This window comes from Haliaeetus albicilla, chromosome 6, assembly GCF_947461875.1.
Source record: "Haliaeetus albicilla chromosome 6, bHalAlb1.1, whole genome shotgun sequence".
In the NCBI taxonomy this organism is placed as follows: Eukaryota; Metazoa; Chordata; class Aves; order Accipitriformes; family Accipitridae; genus Haliaeetus; species Haliaeetus albicilla.
The window spans coordinates 5,633,568-5,652,960 of NC_091488.1; the positions used below are offsets into that span (position 1 = coordinate 5,633,568).

The window sequence follows — 19,393 nt, forward strand, 5'->3', positions numbered from 1 at the left end:
ATCCACATGTAAATTTATGACACAGTTCAATGCAGAATTTACAAACTGGACACACAGTATATGAACAAACCATCTACTGTTGTTGGCTGCAGTGTTTTCTTTTAAGAAATTCCCCTAACATCAAAAGTATAGCAACTTTAAGAACCTCAGAAATTCTTTATGTATTAGACTGAAATTTGGCAAAATTTTTTAAAAATCAGAACAAACTCTCTCATTAGATGATTTTTGGTGCAATTTCTATTCTTGTCTGTACAGATTCAAAAATCCTTAGTAAGTAGCAGAATCAAGCTGAAAATGCATTTTACAATAATACAATTTGCAGGATGAAACATTTACCTTGAGTGTAAGCATAGTCGTCTGATCCAGAACTAGAACTTCTCTGATACTTATGGCTTCCTTTTTCTCCTCCAGATCCTGGGATTACAGAAATAGGCTGAATAGGTTCTGGTGCTGCAGAACGCTCTTCTTGGTCCACTAAATTTAAAAGATTCTCAGTCGGTGCTCGACCTACTGTGATTTTAAAAATGGTTGGGTTTGGCTGAGATACCATTACCCGAGGAGACTGTGTTGGTGCACCTGTAGGTCCAGTTGGTTGAGTGTAGGTAATATATACTGGATTAACACTAAATGGAGGTTTGGGTTGACCTGACATACCTCTTGATGGAGAGCTTGAAGGAGGAGTAGTGGCTGCATACAGCGGGTGCTGGTTTCGTTGAGATGGTTGATTACTTATTGGTGAAGGACTTCTGTTCATTGCAGTCCCAGGTCTTTGCGGTGGCTCAACTGTAATTTCTATTTTATTCATGGAACCTTTGGATAAACTAGGTCCAGCAAAAGGAGGAAGATACGATACAGAGTGACCGCCTTGTTTTTGAAAAGTCTGGGATGCTTGCTGATATGGATGGGGTGGGACAGTTGAAGGACTAGGAGGCATGAAAACATGTGAACTCTGATGACCCAGCTGAGGAGGTTGAACTTGGTGTTGAGGAGAGCCAAAGGGAGAGGGACACTGGGATGCCGGTGGTGATCTAAAAGCTGACTGAGGGATCTGGGCTTGTTTAGGAGAATATTGAGAAGGTTGGTAGTTCTGTTGATGTGGATACACAGGTAGAGGACGGGGAGTATAATGTGGAACTGGGCCCTGTGGCGATGAATGCCACTGTGTATTCTGAGGAGTCTGTCGTCCTGAAGAACTTTGAGATGTTTGTCTTATATAAATAGAGCCAGGAGTCCCATAAAGATTGCTTGGAATCTGTGGAAGAATTTGTAGAGCTCTGGGTACACTCTGTCCAGAGGGGAGGTTTTGTGATACTGTAACAGTAATGGGATTTGTACTGTACCGAGGTATGTGCATATACGTGGGAGGAGGGCCTTGCATAGCAGACGTGTTCATTCCTGGTTGTATGGACGATGGTTGTGGAGGTGGCTGTGGAGGAGGAGTAGCTGCATTTCTATTCTGGTCATTCATGAAAAATGGATTGTAACTGGGAGAAGCTGCCACAACAGCGGGAGCAGAATGTGGTTCTTGAACTAAGCATATCAGCTGTTTACCTGCTGTGCGTTGTGGATCAATATGTCCATCGCTTGAACTGTGTACCAGTGTACGACCACCATTAAGTTGAGCTCCATCCCCTGCATGATAGCTGGTATGAGGATGAATACCCAGATTAATGTGCAAAAGGCTATTTCTATTCATTCTGGTGTCATCGGGGCTATGGTACTCCATATATAAATATTTGTTGCTCTCCTGTGCGAGGGCTCGACAACAGGCATCTAGGTTGTTGTTGTTCTAGGAGTAAGAATTGACACCTATTATTGTCAAATAGCAAAAGAAAAAGCCAGCATTCTACAAGCATTCAACTGAAGCTGCCATCAAGCCTAGCTTGAACACAACTAGGGATAACATTTCAAAGACACAAATTTTGAAATAAAGGTAACACCTTCTAAGTCATAGTATGCAAGTAGTACATAGCTCACATTGCATCTAGCAAAATGCTATGGTAACACTAGCTACAGTATGACATAATAAAAAAAAAAAAAAAAAAAAATCAAGTCCAGTTTTGGGGACAGCAATGGTTAGAGCTCTTGGCATCTTCTGCAAGGAACAGGTATATACAATTAACTACTTCTAGTAAGAGCACAGATCAAATTCAACTAGATCAAAATTGCAAACTCTGGGAAGTCAAAAGAATAATGCAGATGACATTTTAATGTCTACCTGAGTGTTTACTGTTTTCATCTTTATTTTACTGTTTATCTGTGTATTTCTCTTTACCTGAAAGTTTAAAAGCCCAGATTTTAAACCATCTTCTCTTGGCAGAAGATAATTTAGTGCCTTGAAAATGAAGTCAGAATAAGTATTGCTTGAAAAAGTACTGGCAATTCCATAAAGCACCTTACAATTCTGACGCAATTTCAACTGCCTTTAAGAATTCAGGCTCAAGGCTAAAAAAAGGTTTATTCATACATCAGTGAGGAAACCACATAACCCCTGTAAATGTTTGACTTGTCCTGTGGTGCCAGCAGCTGAAACTATACAGACAATAAATTATGAATCAAAAGAAAAGTGAAATGGGGAATTCCCTTTCCCTTCTTCCCCTCTCCACTCATTTTAGCTTAATCTAATCTTGTTAAAAGAACAACACGAATGATAGCTTTTCCAAAAGAGTAAAATCACTGGAAAACATTCCAGATTGTGGATTTATTTTTTTTCTTGCCACTTTCTCATACAACAGCCTGTATCAGTTGTGGTTCAGGGTTTTTTTAAACAGTAGTTAAAAGAAAAATAATTTCACTTTAAGTTCAACTACATCTGGCCTTCAGCATCCTAACTTGGTTACATGTGATTCAAGACTGGTACCTTCTGTGACATACAGCACCTCCTTACCACAACAAGTGTGTACATATTTATATATACATGCATACAGCCCTGCATTCCTTAGCATGCTAAGAATACCATTCTAAGGAATATACATTAATAATGGTTTCACTATTTTAAACGCTATCACTATACAAAGTTTGTATACATATTAATAGTCATGTGGCCTTGCAATAACTATTTTCAACAGCCTATCCATTGGTTGAAAAAGTCACGGTTACATTTATTTTCTAAAGGACTGATACCTAGTCAGTCTTAATACTAAAGTGAAGATGACTTTCCCAAAATTTCATATGATTTCACTATCAGATGAACACATATATTCAGCATGTTCTCAGATGAAGACTTAATATTGAACATGACAAAAGAGTTCAGCACTTAATTACGTATGGCTCTCACTCCTTGACTACTTCCCCTTCATGCCAAGCTCCCCTTCTAGACCCCAAGGGTTAATGAGAATATCCAGATGTATCACAGAAAAATTTAAAACCAGAACATGTGGGAAACAGACTTTGTAATAATAACCAGCACCACAGTGCCAAGACAGCAGTCTCAAAAAAGTTAACCGCTACCATCAGCCACTTGCCATCTAAAGAGGACTTCATAAAGAGAGTCCTCATCTTCCTTAGGTCACTTCATCAGGGTGGAGGTAGAGAGAACGTACATAGGACAGGCCCTAATCTGATTTTCTAAGGGTAGGGAATATATTCGTCATTTCAAAGGACCCTCAATTTTTGATAGGTCTAAAACTCACACTGGTTTAAATCTAGAGCATGTATTGCAAAAGCTTAATGGAAACCAGCTCATGTATCTTAAAACAAATGTAAAGTGGGTTTGGAAACAGATTATACACTTAAAAAAAAGACAGATACTTGCAATGTAATGTTAAGTAGCTATCCAGAACACCGTATTATAGTTATAGAACACCATATGCTTCTATAGCATTAGGGATTCTTTAATTTTATCAGTTTAAAGATGTCCATGACTTAAACACAGTTCATCAAAAGGATCATGTACTTAAGAGTCCAGAAGAGATGACTATCAGGGTAAGTAAAGCTTTACATTTCAGGGCTTCCCCTGCTTTAAATTTGTCTGAAAGCAATTCATTTGTATTTGTATGGTTTAGAAGACACACAATGCAAAAATTACAGCCACAGTTATAAGTATACCTTCTCTTCTGCCAGGGACAGATGCAAACACAGCTTTGCTACTTTCATATGCAGCAGTTTATCACATTAGGTTCCACCTCAGCAATGGCCACGCAAGGCTAAACCAGATCTTCCATGTTTCTATTCCACTCCTGAATCTTCCCATTAATGGAAAGTATTCCCAGACAACCACGACTTTGAAAAATGGTTATGTGTTGTCACTTATTATCACTTCCAATTTGTGATTTTAGATGAAGACGGAAGGAAGAAATGGAAAAAAAACCCCAAAACAAAACAACACAAAACCAAAAAAACCAAACCAAAAAAGAACTGCTACCTGACTTGGAAGAAGAGAAGTAAAAATAAACCTTTGGACAGCTGTGGCAAAAAGATACCATAAAGACAGAAAACCTTTAGATTCCTAGCTAAGGCCAGTTCCTTATCTTGGAAGAATGAGTCATTGTTTGCTAAAATCTCCTTCAGTATATGTATGTTATTTATGTAGCCAGCATCAATAATCATCCCATTAGCCACTTTCCTTATTCTCTGTATGCATACAGTCACAGGTCACACAGACAAGGAAGAATAGCCTGCAGAAAAAAACCCACAAACATAAGTGAAGAATGATAAAATCTTTGTATATAAGAGACAGGACAAAAATGCAAGTAATGGAGTCTTCCACTCTTTCAAAATAAAACCAGAAGAATGAAAATCTATGCTCCATGTATACCACTAGAAAGAATTTTCATACTACAAAAATAAAATACACAGACTCTTAAAAACTCTTTACCATACCTGAAGCATGCACTGAGATACCACCCCTTCAGGTATCTCAGGGAAACGTTGTCGGAGATCATGGAGTACCTGCACATCGAGTTGTTGACTGCCCTGCGCCATGCCAGATTGATGATGTTCCAGATTACCAAAAAATGGAAGTCAACAGGCCTTCCAATGATTATGGTCTTCTGAGGCTTCTGGCATTTTCTGTAAGAAAGGAAACACAATTAATTATTTTCCAAGCCGTCACAACAACTTTTCCTCCTTCCTCAGCTGCATGTGTAAAAGAATTACTGCATTACTTTTTTAGATCTAGCTATCAAGAGAGACAATGGCTTAAACACAAGAGTGGGAATCATCATGTCTCAAATTCTAATATGAAAACACTTAACATATCACGGGTATGTCTACATGACATTTCACTGGAATGTGCTAGTTCAGGTCTTTACACAGTCCCACTGTGGTACTATGTAGGCATAACTTAAATTAATCTGACCTGCATAAAATGAAACTGTTACATATTTACTCCCAGTGAAATTCTGAACTGTTTGTAGAAAAGCCTGAAGTTATTGCAAAGCACGCATGTCTCTTATTTACAACATGCTAGAAATAACAGGCTGGAAAACTAAATAGCACAATTATCCAAAAATACTCCTCTAGTAATAGGCCTTAAACTCTTTCCTCTTTACATCATTACAAATCCAAGAAGTTGGGAGCAATTTTTGTGAAATACAACAAGAGCTACACAGAATTTAAGGAGTCCTTTTTAGGATTATGATAAGCATCCATCTAAGATTTTTGTAAAGCACCTATTATATTCATACTGACATGATTAGTGACAAAAACCCCTCTTTCCATTTCAGGATTCTTCTATTCAACAGTGAAAAGATCCTATCTGAACTTCAATACCCAAGGACTACTAGAAGGCAAATACAGTCTGAGTCAACAAATGCTCTTCTCACTTGTGGCTCATGATCACAGCAGTCATCAAAAGGCAGCTGAATTCTGAGTAAAGATTCACAAAGACTTTGTGTGAAGGTGGTGCATGACATAGCCCCGACTACAAGAGCTAGCTGAAACTTCATATCTACACTCACAGTAGGGGATCTTTTATAAAACTAATTTTTGTAAATGACAAACAAACATCATAATCTGAAAAAGCAGACCGCCACAAGAATTCTCAAAGAAAACCTGACAGCAATCATGCTCTGTGTGTTTCTAGACAACTCTCCTTTTCCCAGGAGGCAAGGGATGAAGTGCAATAATGCAGGAGTACCCTACCAGAATAACCTGCAGTTAAAACCCATGTGGAATAACAATGACAGCATCTGAAAATCTGAAACAGAAGATAATAATTTTCATAATTTCATTTGCATGAGCAAAAGCCTTTGCATCACTTCTCTCTTCAAATGCAAATTCAAATGTAACATGGGTGAGCAGACTGGAGATCCACCATCAATACATACAATGTTTTTCTACAACACTTTTATAACAATCTAAATGAATAATTTCTTTGATGGTTTTCTAGCACTTCCTGAAATTGTGGTGAGTAAAGGTCTAACATTCAAAGTAATTGGCAGTTATTGGCCAACTACGAATTTATCAGAGTTCTCTTCTAAACGCAAATAATGGATAACAAATTTCCATTCTCATTTTGAACAGTTAAAGCTTCTAGCCTTCACAGTTACACAGATAGCCTTGAAAAGTCTACAAGAAACCAGAAATAATTGTCTTAAGAAGCATGAACACACAATCATTCAGAACTCCTTGGATTCCATGGTTACGCTACTGCGGAAATTTGTTATTTTTCAGCCAAAACCACAAAATTCACTACTGCCGTATCTAGGAGCCCGGCATTTTGTCCTACCTATTGTCCAGCATTTTGTCCCGTCTATTCTGCTTGACCTGCCTACAACTGACTGCACATTTTCCACTCTAAGCAGACACAGAATGGCTGGAATACAATACTTGCTTCCCATGTTGCTCCACAGCACCAGGCAGGTGGAGAAGCAAGTTGTTCAGAGAGCCAAGAGCTTACAGCACAGACCACACAGCTAAAATGCTCTAGACAAGACCTCTTGCTGAGCCACAGGAGACTAGGAAAGCAATCCTTCAAAACTTCTTTCTTTCACAGGCTAAGGGACATGCTGACATGTCCAGGTGTATGCTACCAGCCTTATAATTATTGAAAGTTCACAGAGCAGAACACATCAACAACCAACCCAAAGTCACAATGAAAGCAAGCCGCTTCATCTGTAACTCTCAAAAGTGAGTTGAGGGTACCCAAACTCAAGTGAAAAAGCGTTTCACAGGGATGGAATAAATTAACATTGCTACATACATGGCAGTTCTAATGGCAAAACCAAAGGATATTGTTGCAGAATTGGTCCCACTGTGTTAACACAGAGATGACCTTGGGAGCCACTAGTGAACCTTGGGGATTATGCAAAGCAGGACTCCAGTCCTGAACAAGTACACTCATCAGTTTTTCACACCTTTTACATGCCCAAATTATATGTACAGGGAAACAGTATCTTAAATTTAATCTTCTTTCCCTAAGCCATTTGTGTACCTTGCAATTTAAGAAAACAGTCAACAGTTCCATCAATCAACTGATGCCTCTTTTCTGAAATAATGAAAAATAAAGTACAATTACTACAGTCTTGATACTCCCCACAGATGTGTTCAAATATATACAGAAGGCAATTCATTTCACTACTGTTATTTTTGAAGCACTAAATCACCTAAGATGAAGATACATGAATCATCAGTAATGACATCCAATTGAAAAATAGATCAGGTCAATACATACTATCTGGAAGTTTATAAATTATGTACTGGTGCACTTATGCAATTACAAAGTATGCAGCAACTAAAATAATTCCTGAGTGAACTTCCAGAAGACAGGTTACCTGGAAGACAGTTTCTCAGGCCTCATCAATTTAAAGTTAATTGTTAAGAGTTTTATAACAACAGTTGGGCCTTGAAAGATAAGTGGAAAAAGCAACAAGACAAAACACAATAATAAACAAATCAGTTTACAAAAGCAACACGTTAAAGGCATTCTGCTTCTATACATTTTACATAAATTCCTTAATCTTAAAAGTTTATGTAAATCTTTCGATTACAAGGATGAGAAAACACAGGTGGATTTAAGTACCATCAGGTAAAGAACCTCAATTTTTCCTCTGAATACTACACAAATGTAATTCTTAAATTTCATTGTCCTGACTTCTAATCAAATGCATGCTGATGCCTACAGATAAAGAGTATATTTATGGCATGGCATTCACATGAACTCAACCCAGTATTTGTAAATTAATCTATATTTTTCCTCCTTGTTCATCTCTGTTTGATCAAAGCGCTGAAGATAAATTTTGGCCTTCAGATTCATAAATGCAGTAGAAATTTTTTTAATTAAACACTCATAGGGCAACTCCTTCAAACATTTGCACTGGACTGAGGCTTTTAGCCAAGAGGTAGAAAAGAATTCAGGGAAAGCTAGCAAAGCTGGATGCTCTATTCTGTCTAAACATTGCAGGAACTGGAGTATGAAGATACCATGAAATTTAGGTGGACAAAACAGTACAACAATATCAACTTCTTAATTATGGAATCTTCAAAACAGAAAGAACAAAATTAATGTTAATATAAATCAGTAAGCTGAAAGAAAAATGAACATATATAACATCTCCACCAAGCAAAAGTTACTTTGACTTTAGAGACATTTAAACTCACTTGCAGTAAATATGAAGTAGCAAATTCAATGAACAGTTATACAATCCAAACTCATGACAATAATTCCTAACTGTTATCTGTTTAAATATCATTTGCCAATACCAACACCTCATTCCTGTTTATATTTGCTACTGGCATTTAGGCATAAAACTTCTGAGTAACACTGGTATCAGTGCTACTCAGAACTTTATCCCTGTGCTGAGCCAAACAGAAGAGCAGTAACAGTCTGAATACCTTCCCTGAACAGGAACTTTCCGTATTTCTCTGGTAGTGAATAGAGGGAGAACTGTGAAGAGTGAGGACAGGAACTGAGGAAGCAGAAAAAGATACAAAATTCTAAAATTCAGTTTCATTAATCTAGATCAGTACAGAATTTTACTTTCACCAAAAATGGCAGGGTAAATGAAAATGAGATCATGTCCAAAAGAAAAATACGATGTTCTTTAAATGGAAGAACAATAATAAAAGCTTAACACTCATTTCTAATGACTTTACTAAAACATACCGTTTTGTTTTCAAAGCCATGCTAGACTAGCCGGCTGCACAGCATGAGTTCTGAATCTGAGCGACATTTTACATCTTTTGTTCTAAATTTATTAAATGAAAAGAAGTTGTGAGTGCATCTTATGAATCATATTCCTTCTTGAGGCAATTTCAATCCATGTTAGCTACAGTTCTTGAAATTACTTTTTCAGTTTTGTAATTGCATTTTTCCTACTACTTATATTTTGCTGAAGTTTGTCTCAAGAATTATTCATCTTTCTGAAAAAAATCTGCTCTAGTCTGAAAAGCCTTTTAGAAGAACACAGACCATTCATGCTCGAAGCACAAAAAAACTCCCATTACTAGACTTGCTCTACAAAGTAATATTACTAAAGTATACAGCAAACCTAGAGTACACAGAGTGCTTAGGAAGTAAAATAAAAAAAATTTATGCAGATCCCAACTTTTTTATATACACTTTAAAAAAAGCAGTTGCTATTAATAACATGTATTGGGACATTCATGTTTCATGACTGCTTACCTCTAGATTCTTACATTCAGGATGTCTTATAGTATGGAAATAATCCTACCAGAAAGTCATCCAGATACTGAACTACAGTGTTCTCCTTTATCAGGCACAGTGCATAACAGATTCTCCAAATAATCTATTATTTTCCCAACTGTGAAAATTATTTCATTGTACTACTGTAATACAAAGATTTAAGCTGCATTTAAAAGATGATCTTGCTTACTAGAAGTATCTTTATTAAACCCTATGGCCCAAGAAAGATGGCGAAAACATTCCGCCTCTCACAAAAGTAAATATCACCTATTCCAGCTTCAGCACTCAAATTCAGCAACTAGTCCAAAGCATTTATTATTATTTGGGAACAAAAAAACCCCAACAAACAAACTTGGGCAAGTTAAGTCCCTAGAAACTGTCTTATTGGGAAAGGATTTCAAAGTTTTTATTTATACATATATGTATATAAATTGAAAACTATTCAGTGAATTACATGTTTGTTACATTTTCTTGAATGAAGAAGTTACCCTATAAGCAAGGACTGCTTACCAGGTAGATGTCGGTCTAGCTTCTATAATAGATGTGGACAAACTTCCATTGCCTCCAGAGTCATCTAGAGATTTGGCTACAGTCCTCCAAGGATACCAAGATTTACTGCATATGAAGCAGCATGAAAAAGCAATGAGATCAGTTGTAGTGAGTAACAACTCATACACAACTGAACAGCTTTCTCCACCTTTCTTCCCACTCCAGTCAACTCAACTGAACTAACTCAACCTATTAAAACAATTAATAATAAAAAAAACCCAATCACTTTTTACTACTTTAATAAACTTATCCTGCACAATGCATGGCCCACTGAATACCATACCACTGTGGAAAGGAAGAAAAAAGGGTAAAAAGGGGAAGGGGATACAGGACCAGGAACACCACCTCCCTCTTCTCAGCACACATAAGCCAAATGATCAGTTCAAGCTGTAACAAAAATGCACCTTCATGTGAAGCAGACTTAGAACAAAAAAACCAAAGCTGTTCTTGTATGAACAGTACTAAATCAGGATGGGGATTTTGCCAAGTTCTGTCAATACTGGAGTTAGAGAACGTGGTTGTGGCACTGCAAGAAAGCTGACTGTCAGCTGAGCTCAGAAGGCACACCACCAGGAAGAGGTCAGAACTGAAACTGTACTTCAAACTCCACGTCACTTCCCCACAGTCCATGCAATACTGTTCTCTACAAAAATTCTTTCTGAAAACTATGACGGACCAACTGATTATAGGCATCCAGCTCTTTATCACTTATATGATTATACCTTCTCCGTTGATGCATTGGTTACATGCTTCCAAAGGCTAGAATACCCTGCATACACTGCACGCCAATAGTAAAACATGAGAAGACAAGAAGGGAATTAGCTCAGCCGACAGATTTAGAAAGCACTTTATTAGATAAGGTATTAATATCTTTTGGTTTTCACCTAACACTGTGGTTTTAACAAATAAATACAATTTCGGCCAAAGTCTACATTACTACGTGATCACATCCCAAATTCCACTTCCGTATTTCAATACTCAAGCAGATGTTAAGGTGTATAATTACTGTGGTGCTTCCTACAATGACTGCAAACACACAGCAGAAAAGCTGTTAAATAGCAACATTCTTGTAAATAAGCTTGAGTAAAACCATGAAATTTGAAGATGATGATTCAAACAGAGTTGCTTCTCGTGAAGAACTAACTAAGCAAAAATATGTTTTTTAACATCCCATCCCACACATGCCTACTATTTAATAGGTATCTGCACCCAATTATAGCCTTGTAAACATGCCTGGCATGTGACCTGGCTGCAGATGCTATCACGTAATCTCACCTCTAATCCTTGAGCAGCCTCTGGAACCACTGTTGGCTTAAATCCAAAGGTGCCTGCAGTAGAATATTAAACTGACTGTAAATGGTTTAAAGTCATCACGTTATACTGATACTGGGAATAATAAAGCGAACAATTTGGTACACTAAGTTTCCAGTTATTTAACTGTTCAAATAAACAAAAAACAATTAACTCATACCACAAATGTCAGAACAGTCATATCAATCCAACTAAGACTTTGGATTGCAGCAAAGGAAGGCAAATACTTTTATGGTAAGGTGACACCTGCATAAAGATTTGCTAGGTAGAAGATCTTAAAACCTCAGAAATATGAGAAACTAAACTGTTATAACAGTGCCAAGAGGGCAATTTTTCCTCACAACTATCTTCAGTCACACACTCACTCTGTTTAAACATGATGTATGACAAAAAACAAGGATTACTCTTCCCTGAAACAGTCCAGCTAAAATAATTTTTAGTATTACGTATAGCTAAGAACAACTCTCCCACCTCACAAATCACAATGACCATTTGCTACAGAAGCTTTTCTATTTACAGGGTGATACATCCCACAGCTTGGGACTGTATGGTTTCACATAGTAGGAAAGACAAGTACAACAGACTTTAAAGATGTTTTGCAAGTTCATAAAGACATACTAAGTTCAACAATGCAAGAGAAAAGCAGTCAATATTTAAAGTTGAGCTCAGCATGCTGCTGTCAGTGCTCTGAATGACTGGCTACATCACTAAAAACACAACTTCATGGTTAGTCAAGCTGTCTTATGATGAACATTTGTTCACTTGTATAAAAGAAGATCAACAGATTCATAAAGCTCCTGGATGGTAGGAAGGCAATGTGAAACACTTATTGTGGTATAGAGGTATACAGCAAAATAAAACTAAAAATAAAGCTGACAAGCTATCACTGCTGACCAGCTAGTCTCTTATATTATGGTAAATTTATACAAGCTCACCTAAGAACTCTTGGTTTGACATCTCTGTCCATTTAGCCATAAAATAGTTACGCAGCCATAGAATAGTTACACAATGTGTCATTTGATGGCCTAGAACAGCTCGGAGTACTGAAATGCAATGTAATTCATTAAAGCCAGCATGATGAGAATACTATTATCTCACATTGATGAAATACGAGTGTAAAGCAATGAAGACATTCCTCCCTCTCCTCCCCCCATCAGCTTAAACTTAAGCAATGATTGGTTTCATCCATGTTTGAAACTATTTCCACAGAGTCTATAAATGAGGAATATTGTGATACAATATGGGCTGTCTTCATCACGCAAAAGCAATATGTAATTCTGAGGTAAGAGAAACCTGGATGGAAAAGATCCATTTTTGGCACAACACTGACATTGCCTAGAAACGTGACTGAAGCATAATAAGGTTTCATCTGTGGTCTGTGAGCAAGCACGTTAATGATACAGGTTGTTACTAAAATTCAAAAAGTCTTAATCAGTCACTATTCCCTCTTAGGCATGTATTCTGTGTTGCTTTGTGTGCTTTGGCATTTGCTTTTTCTCCCTTTCATTACAGTCTGTCACCCTTGTGAGCCATCAACATCTAAAAGGACTAGTGTTATCTATTTACTGTTTTTCCTCTTCCGTCTATGACAGAAGACATAAAAAAAAAGTCACAGGAACAATAGAAACAGTTTAGCGTTTACACAGATTAAAAAAAAAATCAGGCACTGAGACACCAAGTTGCCAGGTGGAAAAGGAGTTAGAAGTATTGCTCTACAAAGACCTAACATTTTCAAAACAAGTCACACGCTATTCTGTGGCATTGGTCATGATTAAATTTCTGTCCTTTAAGGTAGGACTAGTATCTGACAATAAGAGACCTTATTTATTCCACTGCTTTGGAAGCAAAAGGAGTAAAAGTCATCTCTACCCTATATACAAGTCAAATCTCCACAAAGTAGAATTTACTTTCAATAGCTACATGGTACATTACACCAGGAGATACTGAAAACTGAATGATAATGAGAAGACTGCTTAACTGGAACGATGATACTCATTTTAGCAAGTAACTCAGAGATTCTTGGCTAGCAATTCCTCTACTGAGCAGATCATAGAATCATAGAATGGTTTGGGTTGGAAGGGACCTTAAAGATCAAGTCCAACCCCCCTGCCATGGGCAGGGACACCTTCCACTAGACCAGGTTGCTCAAAGCCCCATCCAACCTGGCCTTGAACACTTCCAGGGATGGGGCATCCACAACTTCTCTGGGCAACCTGTTCCAGTGCCTCACCACTCTCGCCATAAGAAATTTCTTCCTTATGTCCAATCTAAACCTACCATCTTTCAGTTTAAAACCATTGCCCCTCATACAGTCACTACAGGCCTTGGTAAAAAGTCTCCCTCCATCTTTCTTATAAGCCTCTTATGTATTGAAAGGCCGCATCAGATACTAGAAAATACTTAATTAGGAATTTATGGTTCTCCCACTCCAGAAAGCAACCAGAAGCGGCTCTCGCTAAACAACAAAGTTACAAGAGAAGTAAGTTTTCAAGGCAGTGAGATAGTTCAGGAATGATGCTACTATGCAACAAGTCCTAATTTCCAGAATTCTGCAGAATACTAGGTGCAACTAGAAATTGTAAACACAAGTGAGTTTGTATGCCTCACAGATAATCCTGAGATTATCGCAAAGCTATGCGGACGATGAATTGGCTTTCTTACCAGGACATACGATCTACAATTATTGACCGAACGTTTGTGAAATATAGGCTGTGGCTGGAAACAAACCTGCAGTGAACCAGCATACTGTCAGATTTCCTAATTCATAAACTGTAAGTGTTGGCCTTGTTAAAAGCAGTTTTATAAGGATGTAAAATTTTTTTGGCCATTATATCCTATTTGGGGAATCAAAATGAACCAAAAAGGATATAAGAAAACATGAAACTGACTATATACTACAAAGCATAGGAAAAAAAGCCTACTGCAAATCCATGGATCATAAACTTCAGCATTATTTATTTTTTAAAGTACAGTCTGCTATTCATATTTCCATGTTTAACAATTACTAGAAGCTGAGGTTTATATTAGAGGGAAACTGAGCTAACAAACTGCAAAAATACTGGACTATTGTTTAATACACAAACTGTTCCAGAAAGTGAGTTTCCTTCTCAGAAGTGTGAGATTAACATTTCTCAAAGTTGAAATGTCTCAGAGTATTGCTATGGATGGAGAGTTATCTGCAGGTTACCAGTATGAATTTCAACCAGCTCAACAGGAATTTAACACTGTTCTAGCCTACAAGATGTTTATAGCTCCTACACAAGGTAAGTGATTCTCAGTATTAGCTCCTGCTCCTACATTACAAATTCATTGCTACACTTTGAATTTGCTTGTAAGACGTTGAGAACAGGCTTTGTTGCAACATATATTTACACTGGTCAAAATACAGTGAGTCCTTCCACAAGAGACTTCCACAAAATGAAACACTATACTCTTGCAGGAATTCAGAGCAGGAAGTACTCACTAAAGCCTGAAGTTTCACCAAGTCTGAAGACAACAGTCATGATTTTAAAAAAATATGAACCAAATTGTCATTTGGTTTACCTACATAGAACTTGTAAAATTTCAGAGTTAACCACACTCATAAATCAACTGTTACACATTCAACTGGCTATTCACATAATTAGCCTAAATGTCTCCCTCACTTTTCACTTTGATTTGGGCTTCTCCCTATTAAAAATATTTGCTCTAAATAAATGAATTGCTATCAATAAATTTGAAAGAGACAATTGACCATTTACAGAGTAAAAGCAACTTAATGACATTAGTCATCTGAGCCTGCTGATACTTCCATAAAAGGCACACCACTGCACTTCATGCATTCAGGGCTATACCAATTGAATTTTTAACCAGTTATTTCATTTACTTGGGTGGCTTAGCAAACAATTTCACAGTGAAGTAAAAGCTTGGCCATCCTCTCAGATCCCGCTGAAGTAATGCAAGAACTACAAAGTTTAAATTCACTCCTTTTAGTCAACCATACTATGAATTAGCAATAGGATGAGCAATTTATGACAACAAACTTTAAAACATAAAATCTAATTCTCTATACAACCAAAGAAAACTTGAACTATTTGAATTAAGCTATTCTTAAGGTAGAAAGAGGAGAAAAAAATTCTAAATCAACTGTTTAAACATCAGGTTTCCTGCTTCTGAAATATCCCTGACAGACTTTTGTGATGGATAACAGTAATAGTGCTGTAAACAACAGTTAAAAATAACCAGGCTAGGACAATTTCTCTGTTAAGTCTCTGATGGGTTTTTTATATGAAAAACCTTGAAAATACTCTGTATTGAATACACTGACTGAACCAAAGATTTCTACTTTGTTGATAACTTCACATATGGAACAGCGTTACAGGAGAGGACGCAGACAATTTCTGTAACACACCGTCTCAAACTTTCACATTTTTCTGCACCAATAAGAAAATTACTGCAAAGCACATTTATACGTGCAAAGAAGTATTCATTTTCCTGCAGAGATGAAAGGAGATACTAACTGCATTAGTTTCAATTTAAGTGACCTGTGTAAATTTATCAGCGGACCATATAACTGACAACAGCGCAAAAAGCAACATCTACTGCAAAGACTGCCTGCATACTGTATTGACTACAACTCATACCCCAGATGACCAGTTGAGAAAGAAAAGAAAATGGTACTGGGAAGCAGGAACACCTATGCAACACTGTTTCTGGCCTGACTACTACTAGCCTCTCCTCACTTTGGCCACCTTAAACTAGAAGAAAAACCCTAGATTAGAAGGAAGTGGAATTGAGTGAGGGGATGAGAAAACCTCATTTCAGGATCCCCAACAAACACGTACTGACTGATGGATATATGACTCTACACAGAGGAAACAGAGGAGGGAAGTGGACAGGCGCATATAAATGGGAACAAAAAATAAGACAGAAATAAGGAGAGAGCAGAAACAGAACAAACAAGGAACTGACAGGAGTCAATACAGAACAATGCAAAAGATTATCGACAGCACAGAGAAATACGAACCATATACTCCCTACATACCACAAAACATCAACTTCCACTTTTGAAGTTTTGAATTAAGCTTTGGTGGCCTAACTGCGTAAATTTCCTTGATGTGACTAACTGCTATAAAATATGGTGGACAAGATATGCAGCATGCCTGTCTTTTCTACCATGCCAGGAAAATTTGTTAAGATAAGGAACCGTAATGTGAACCTTGCCTATTTTGTGGTATTTTCTGACAAGTCTTTGCATGAACACCCACCCATAAGGGTGTCACAAAATCAGGTCATATTAAGAGGTTACACGTAACATTGTGTTAATTGTATTTATTTTATCTATATATGTTTATGTCAATATAACATATTAACACACTGAGGTTATCTATAATCATACGTGTACATCTATAGATGCTTGAGTGTGTGCCATAGTTCAGGAACTGCTCTACCCAATTTCCTAGCAAAACAGAAAAGATACCTTAAAATAAAAACATCATCTGCCAACAACATACATACATACACACACACATGTATGTGTATGTAGCTATATATATGTGTAAATATACAGCTGTCATATAAGCCCTAGATGGAGGGTCTTCTCTCTCTTATTTTAAGATCTCAGCTTAGCCCCAGACTGCCTTTCTGGGGAGATGTGCTTCAGATACTATACAATGCAGATATTTAAAAATGTTTTCATTCTGCACTGGCTTCAGCATTCTCTATAAAGAATACTAATAGGATACAAAAAAAGTCTGGTAGAAGGAAATCCATGAGTTTACCTCTTTCCACAAGCAAGGTCTATGTTGTAACTGTTGCAGTGAGAAGCCTTGGTAGTATAAGGCAATGTTTAAACAACTGACACTCAGATAAAGCTGTAGCTGCCCTGCCTGTGGAACTGCTTCAATGGCAAATCTCCATGAGGAAATCTAGATATTTCAGACCCACTTGTTCCATAATCTTCGGCCAAGATTAGAAATAGAACAAGCCCAAAAAGATAATGGAAACGCCGGAATATGAATACAATTGTTCATCCTAAGATGCACTGATGCATTCCTGCCAAAACCCTTGTATAGCTTCAAAGGACTTGAACAGTATCCAATAGCTTTACTTGATAAAAGCTTTAGAGTATCGTCTTCCTTACAGAAAGCCTGGCACCAAATCAGGTGTTTTAACACCAGAGAGGGCAGGCTGAGAAACTACAGATAGCAGCAATAAAAGGGCAGCCACCAACACTGAACTTTTGCACAAATGATACTAATTTCCGCTTCATATTGCCAAATAACTTTCATGCTCTTTTGTGTGCTCTGAGCAGAGGACAGGATTGGAAACTGATTTTTCTAACAATTTAACATTAAATTAGAAGCTTTATGAATTACAATCACTCATAGGTCACTCGGCTATATAACAGCACAAACTGATTCTAAAGACCATGCTTTACCTCTCTCTCAGAGGCTTTCAGTCATGACTTTGGTAGGTTAAGGAAAACCAAGTTTGCAGTCCTGACACCTTGGTTACTCAATGACATTGTCTGCAGCGGCAGGTTGTCAGTATTCAGGTCATCAGTCATAACATTTGTTTATTTTTGTTGGTCTGGTACCAGGCCAGAAAATTTCAGATCCAAGTGATGAGATTAACGCAATTCCTGGCTGAAGCATGCATGACTTTTTACATACAGCTGAGTATAAAAAGACCAATTTTGTGATTATGGAGCTAGAGCCCTCTTTCACAGAGCCTGTGATCACAAGCTATAGCAGGAACATGTTAAACAACTCTGTGGCTCTGTGGCTTTATAATATCAGGCTTACAGTATAAAAATTAAAGGGAAAGGGGTCCTTTACTACTAGCCAGTCTTTCCACAGTTGACACTGCATGGCTGTCTGATGGAGAAGTTGCAAATTTCACTTTCATCAGGTACAGCTACAGAAAAAAAATAGGTATAAATCTGAATGAGACAAAATGAATGAAGCACACTTTCTGAAACTTTCAGGAATAAGCAGTATTTTGCTTTTCAAAGCCTTTCACCCAAAAGTCTGTATTCACAATTTCCGTTTTTAAAATACCTTATTTTTATTCTATATGACAAATATTCTTCCAAATGTAAATTAAACACTTAAAGCAATCAGCATCTCTCTAAAGCCAGATCATTTCCACACTGATCTGCTGTACTGTACTCCATTAAGGTTGGTAGGATAAACTACGCTGATTTCATTTCCCTTTTAGGAAGCTATCCTCATAATCCTGCTTTAGAAGAAGAAAAAAAAAAAAATAGGGCTCAAAGGCAGCTTCAACTTAAAATAGTTACTAGCTCATTCTACTCTCTTTAAGAGGTTTGGATTATTTCACTTCTCTAAAACAAGATGCTGTCCAGCAGCTCAAGGTAGGGGCATCCTCCAAAAGCACTGTCCTTTTTTGTTTTAACAGACCTCTCTGTTCTTACCGGACATACGGGTCTTGTGGATAACTTGGTAAAGCAGTAGCAAAAGAACTGCTTGAAACATTCTTTACACTACACTAAAATTGCCCTGGTATTTGCGCTGTGCTCAGTGCTATTCACATTCACAAGAACAGAGAGTGCAACAGACATCCACCCAACAGTTTGAGTGGTTGCAGATGCAAGCTGCAAGAATGCAAAAGTCTTTCTTTCACCTGATATGGTAGTTTCTTTGCTTAGATGCTGCAGCAAAGGACGAGATGTGGTATGAAGTTAGTTCTTTAGCCAATCTCCCAATTTCTTTACTGTTAAGAAGTGGCCATGTCCGTATGTTTTGTAGAGAGTAACAATATGGAGCATGCACAGCTCTTTATTTAGACACAAAGAATTTCAATCTGAAACACAGGTCTTTTGGTCTAACTCCCTGGAGTCTTAGAGAAGCATCATTTGCTGAGAACACAGAGAAAAAAAAAAAATCACACTCATGTACCTTCCCACAAATCAAATGCAGTCTTGTATACAACAGGAAGTTAGAC

General features: G+C 37.4%; 1 protein-coding gene across 3 annotated transcripts in view; it reads right to left on the reverse strand.

Moving 5' to 3' along the window:
* Positions 1-19,393, reverse strand: part of TAB3 (TGF-beta activated kinase 1 (MAP3K7) binding protein 3) — a 47,745-nt gene that overhangs the window by 15,706 nt on the left and 12,646 nt on the right. Inside the window, exons 2-4 of one of the 3 annotated variants that reach the window (XM_069784884.1) lie at positions 4,822-5,010; positions 655-1,789; positions 337-414 (exon numbers count right to left, since the gene is read on the reverse strand). In XM_069784884.1, the coding sequence (XP_069640985.1) occupies positions 337-414; positions 655-1,789; positions 4,822-4,923 (1,315 nt within the window). In that variant the 5' untranslated portion in view covers positions 4,924-5,010. Of the gene's footprint in view, positions 1-336; positions 1,790-4,821; positions 5,011-7,375; positions 7,400-19,393 lie in introns of those variants that run through there. The other 2 variants (XM_009912244.2, XM_069784883.1) reach the window with 2 other exon arrangements.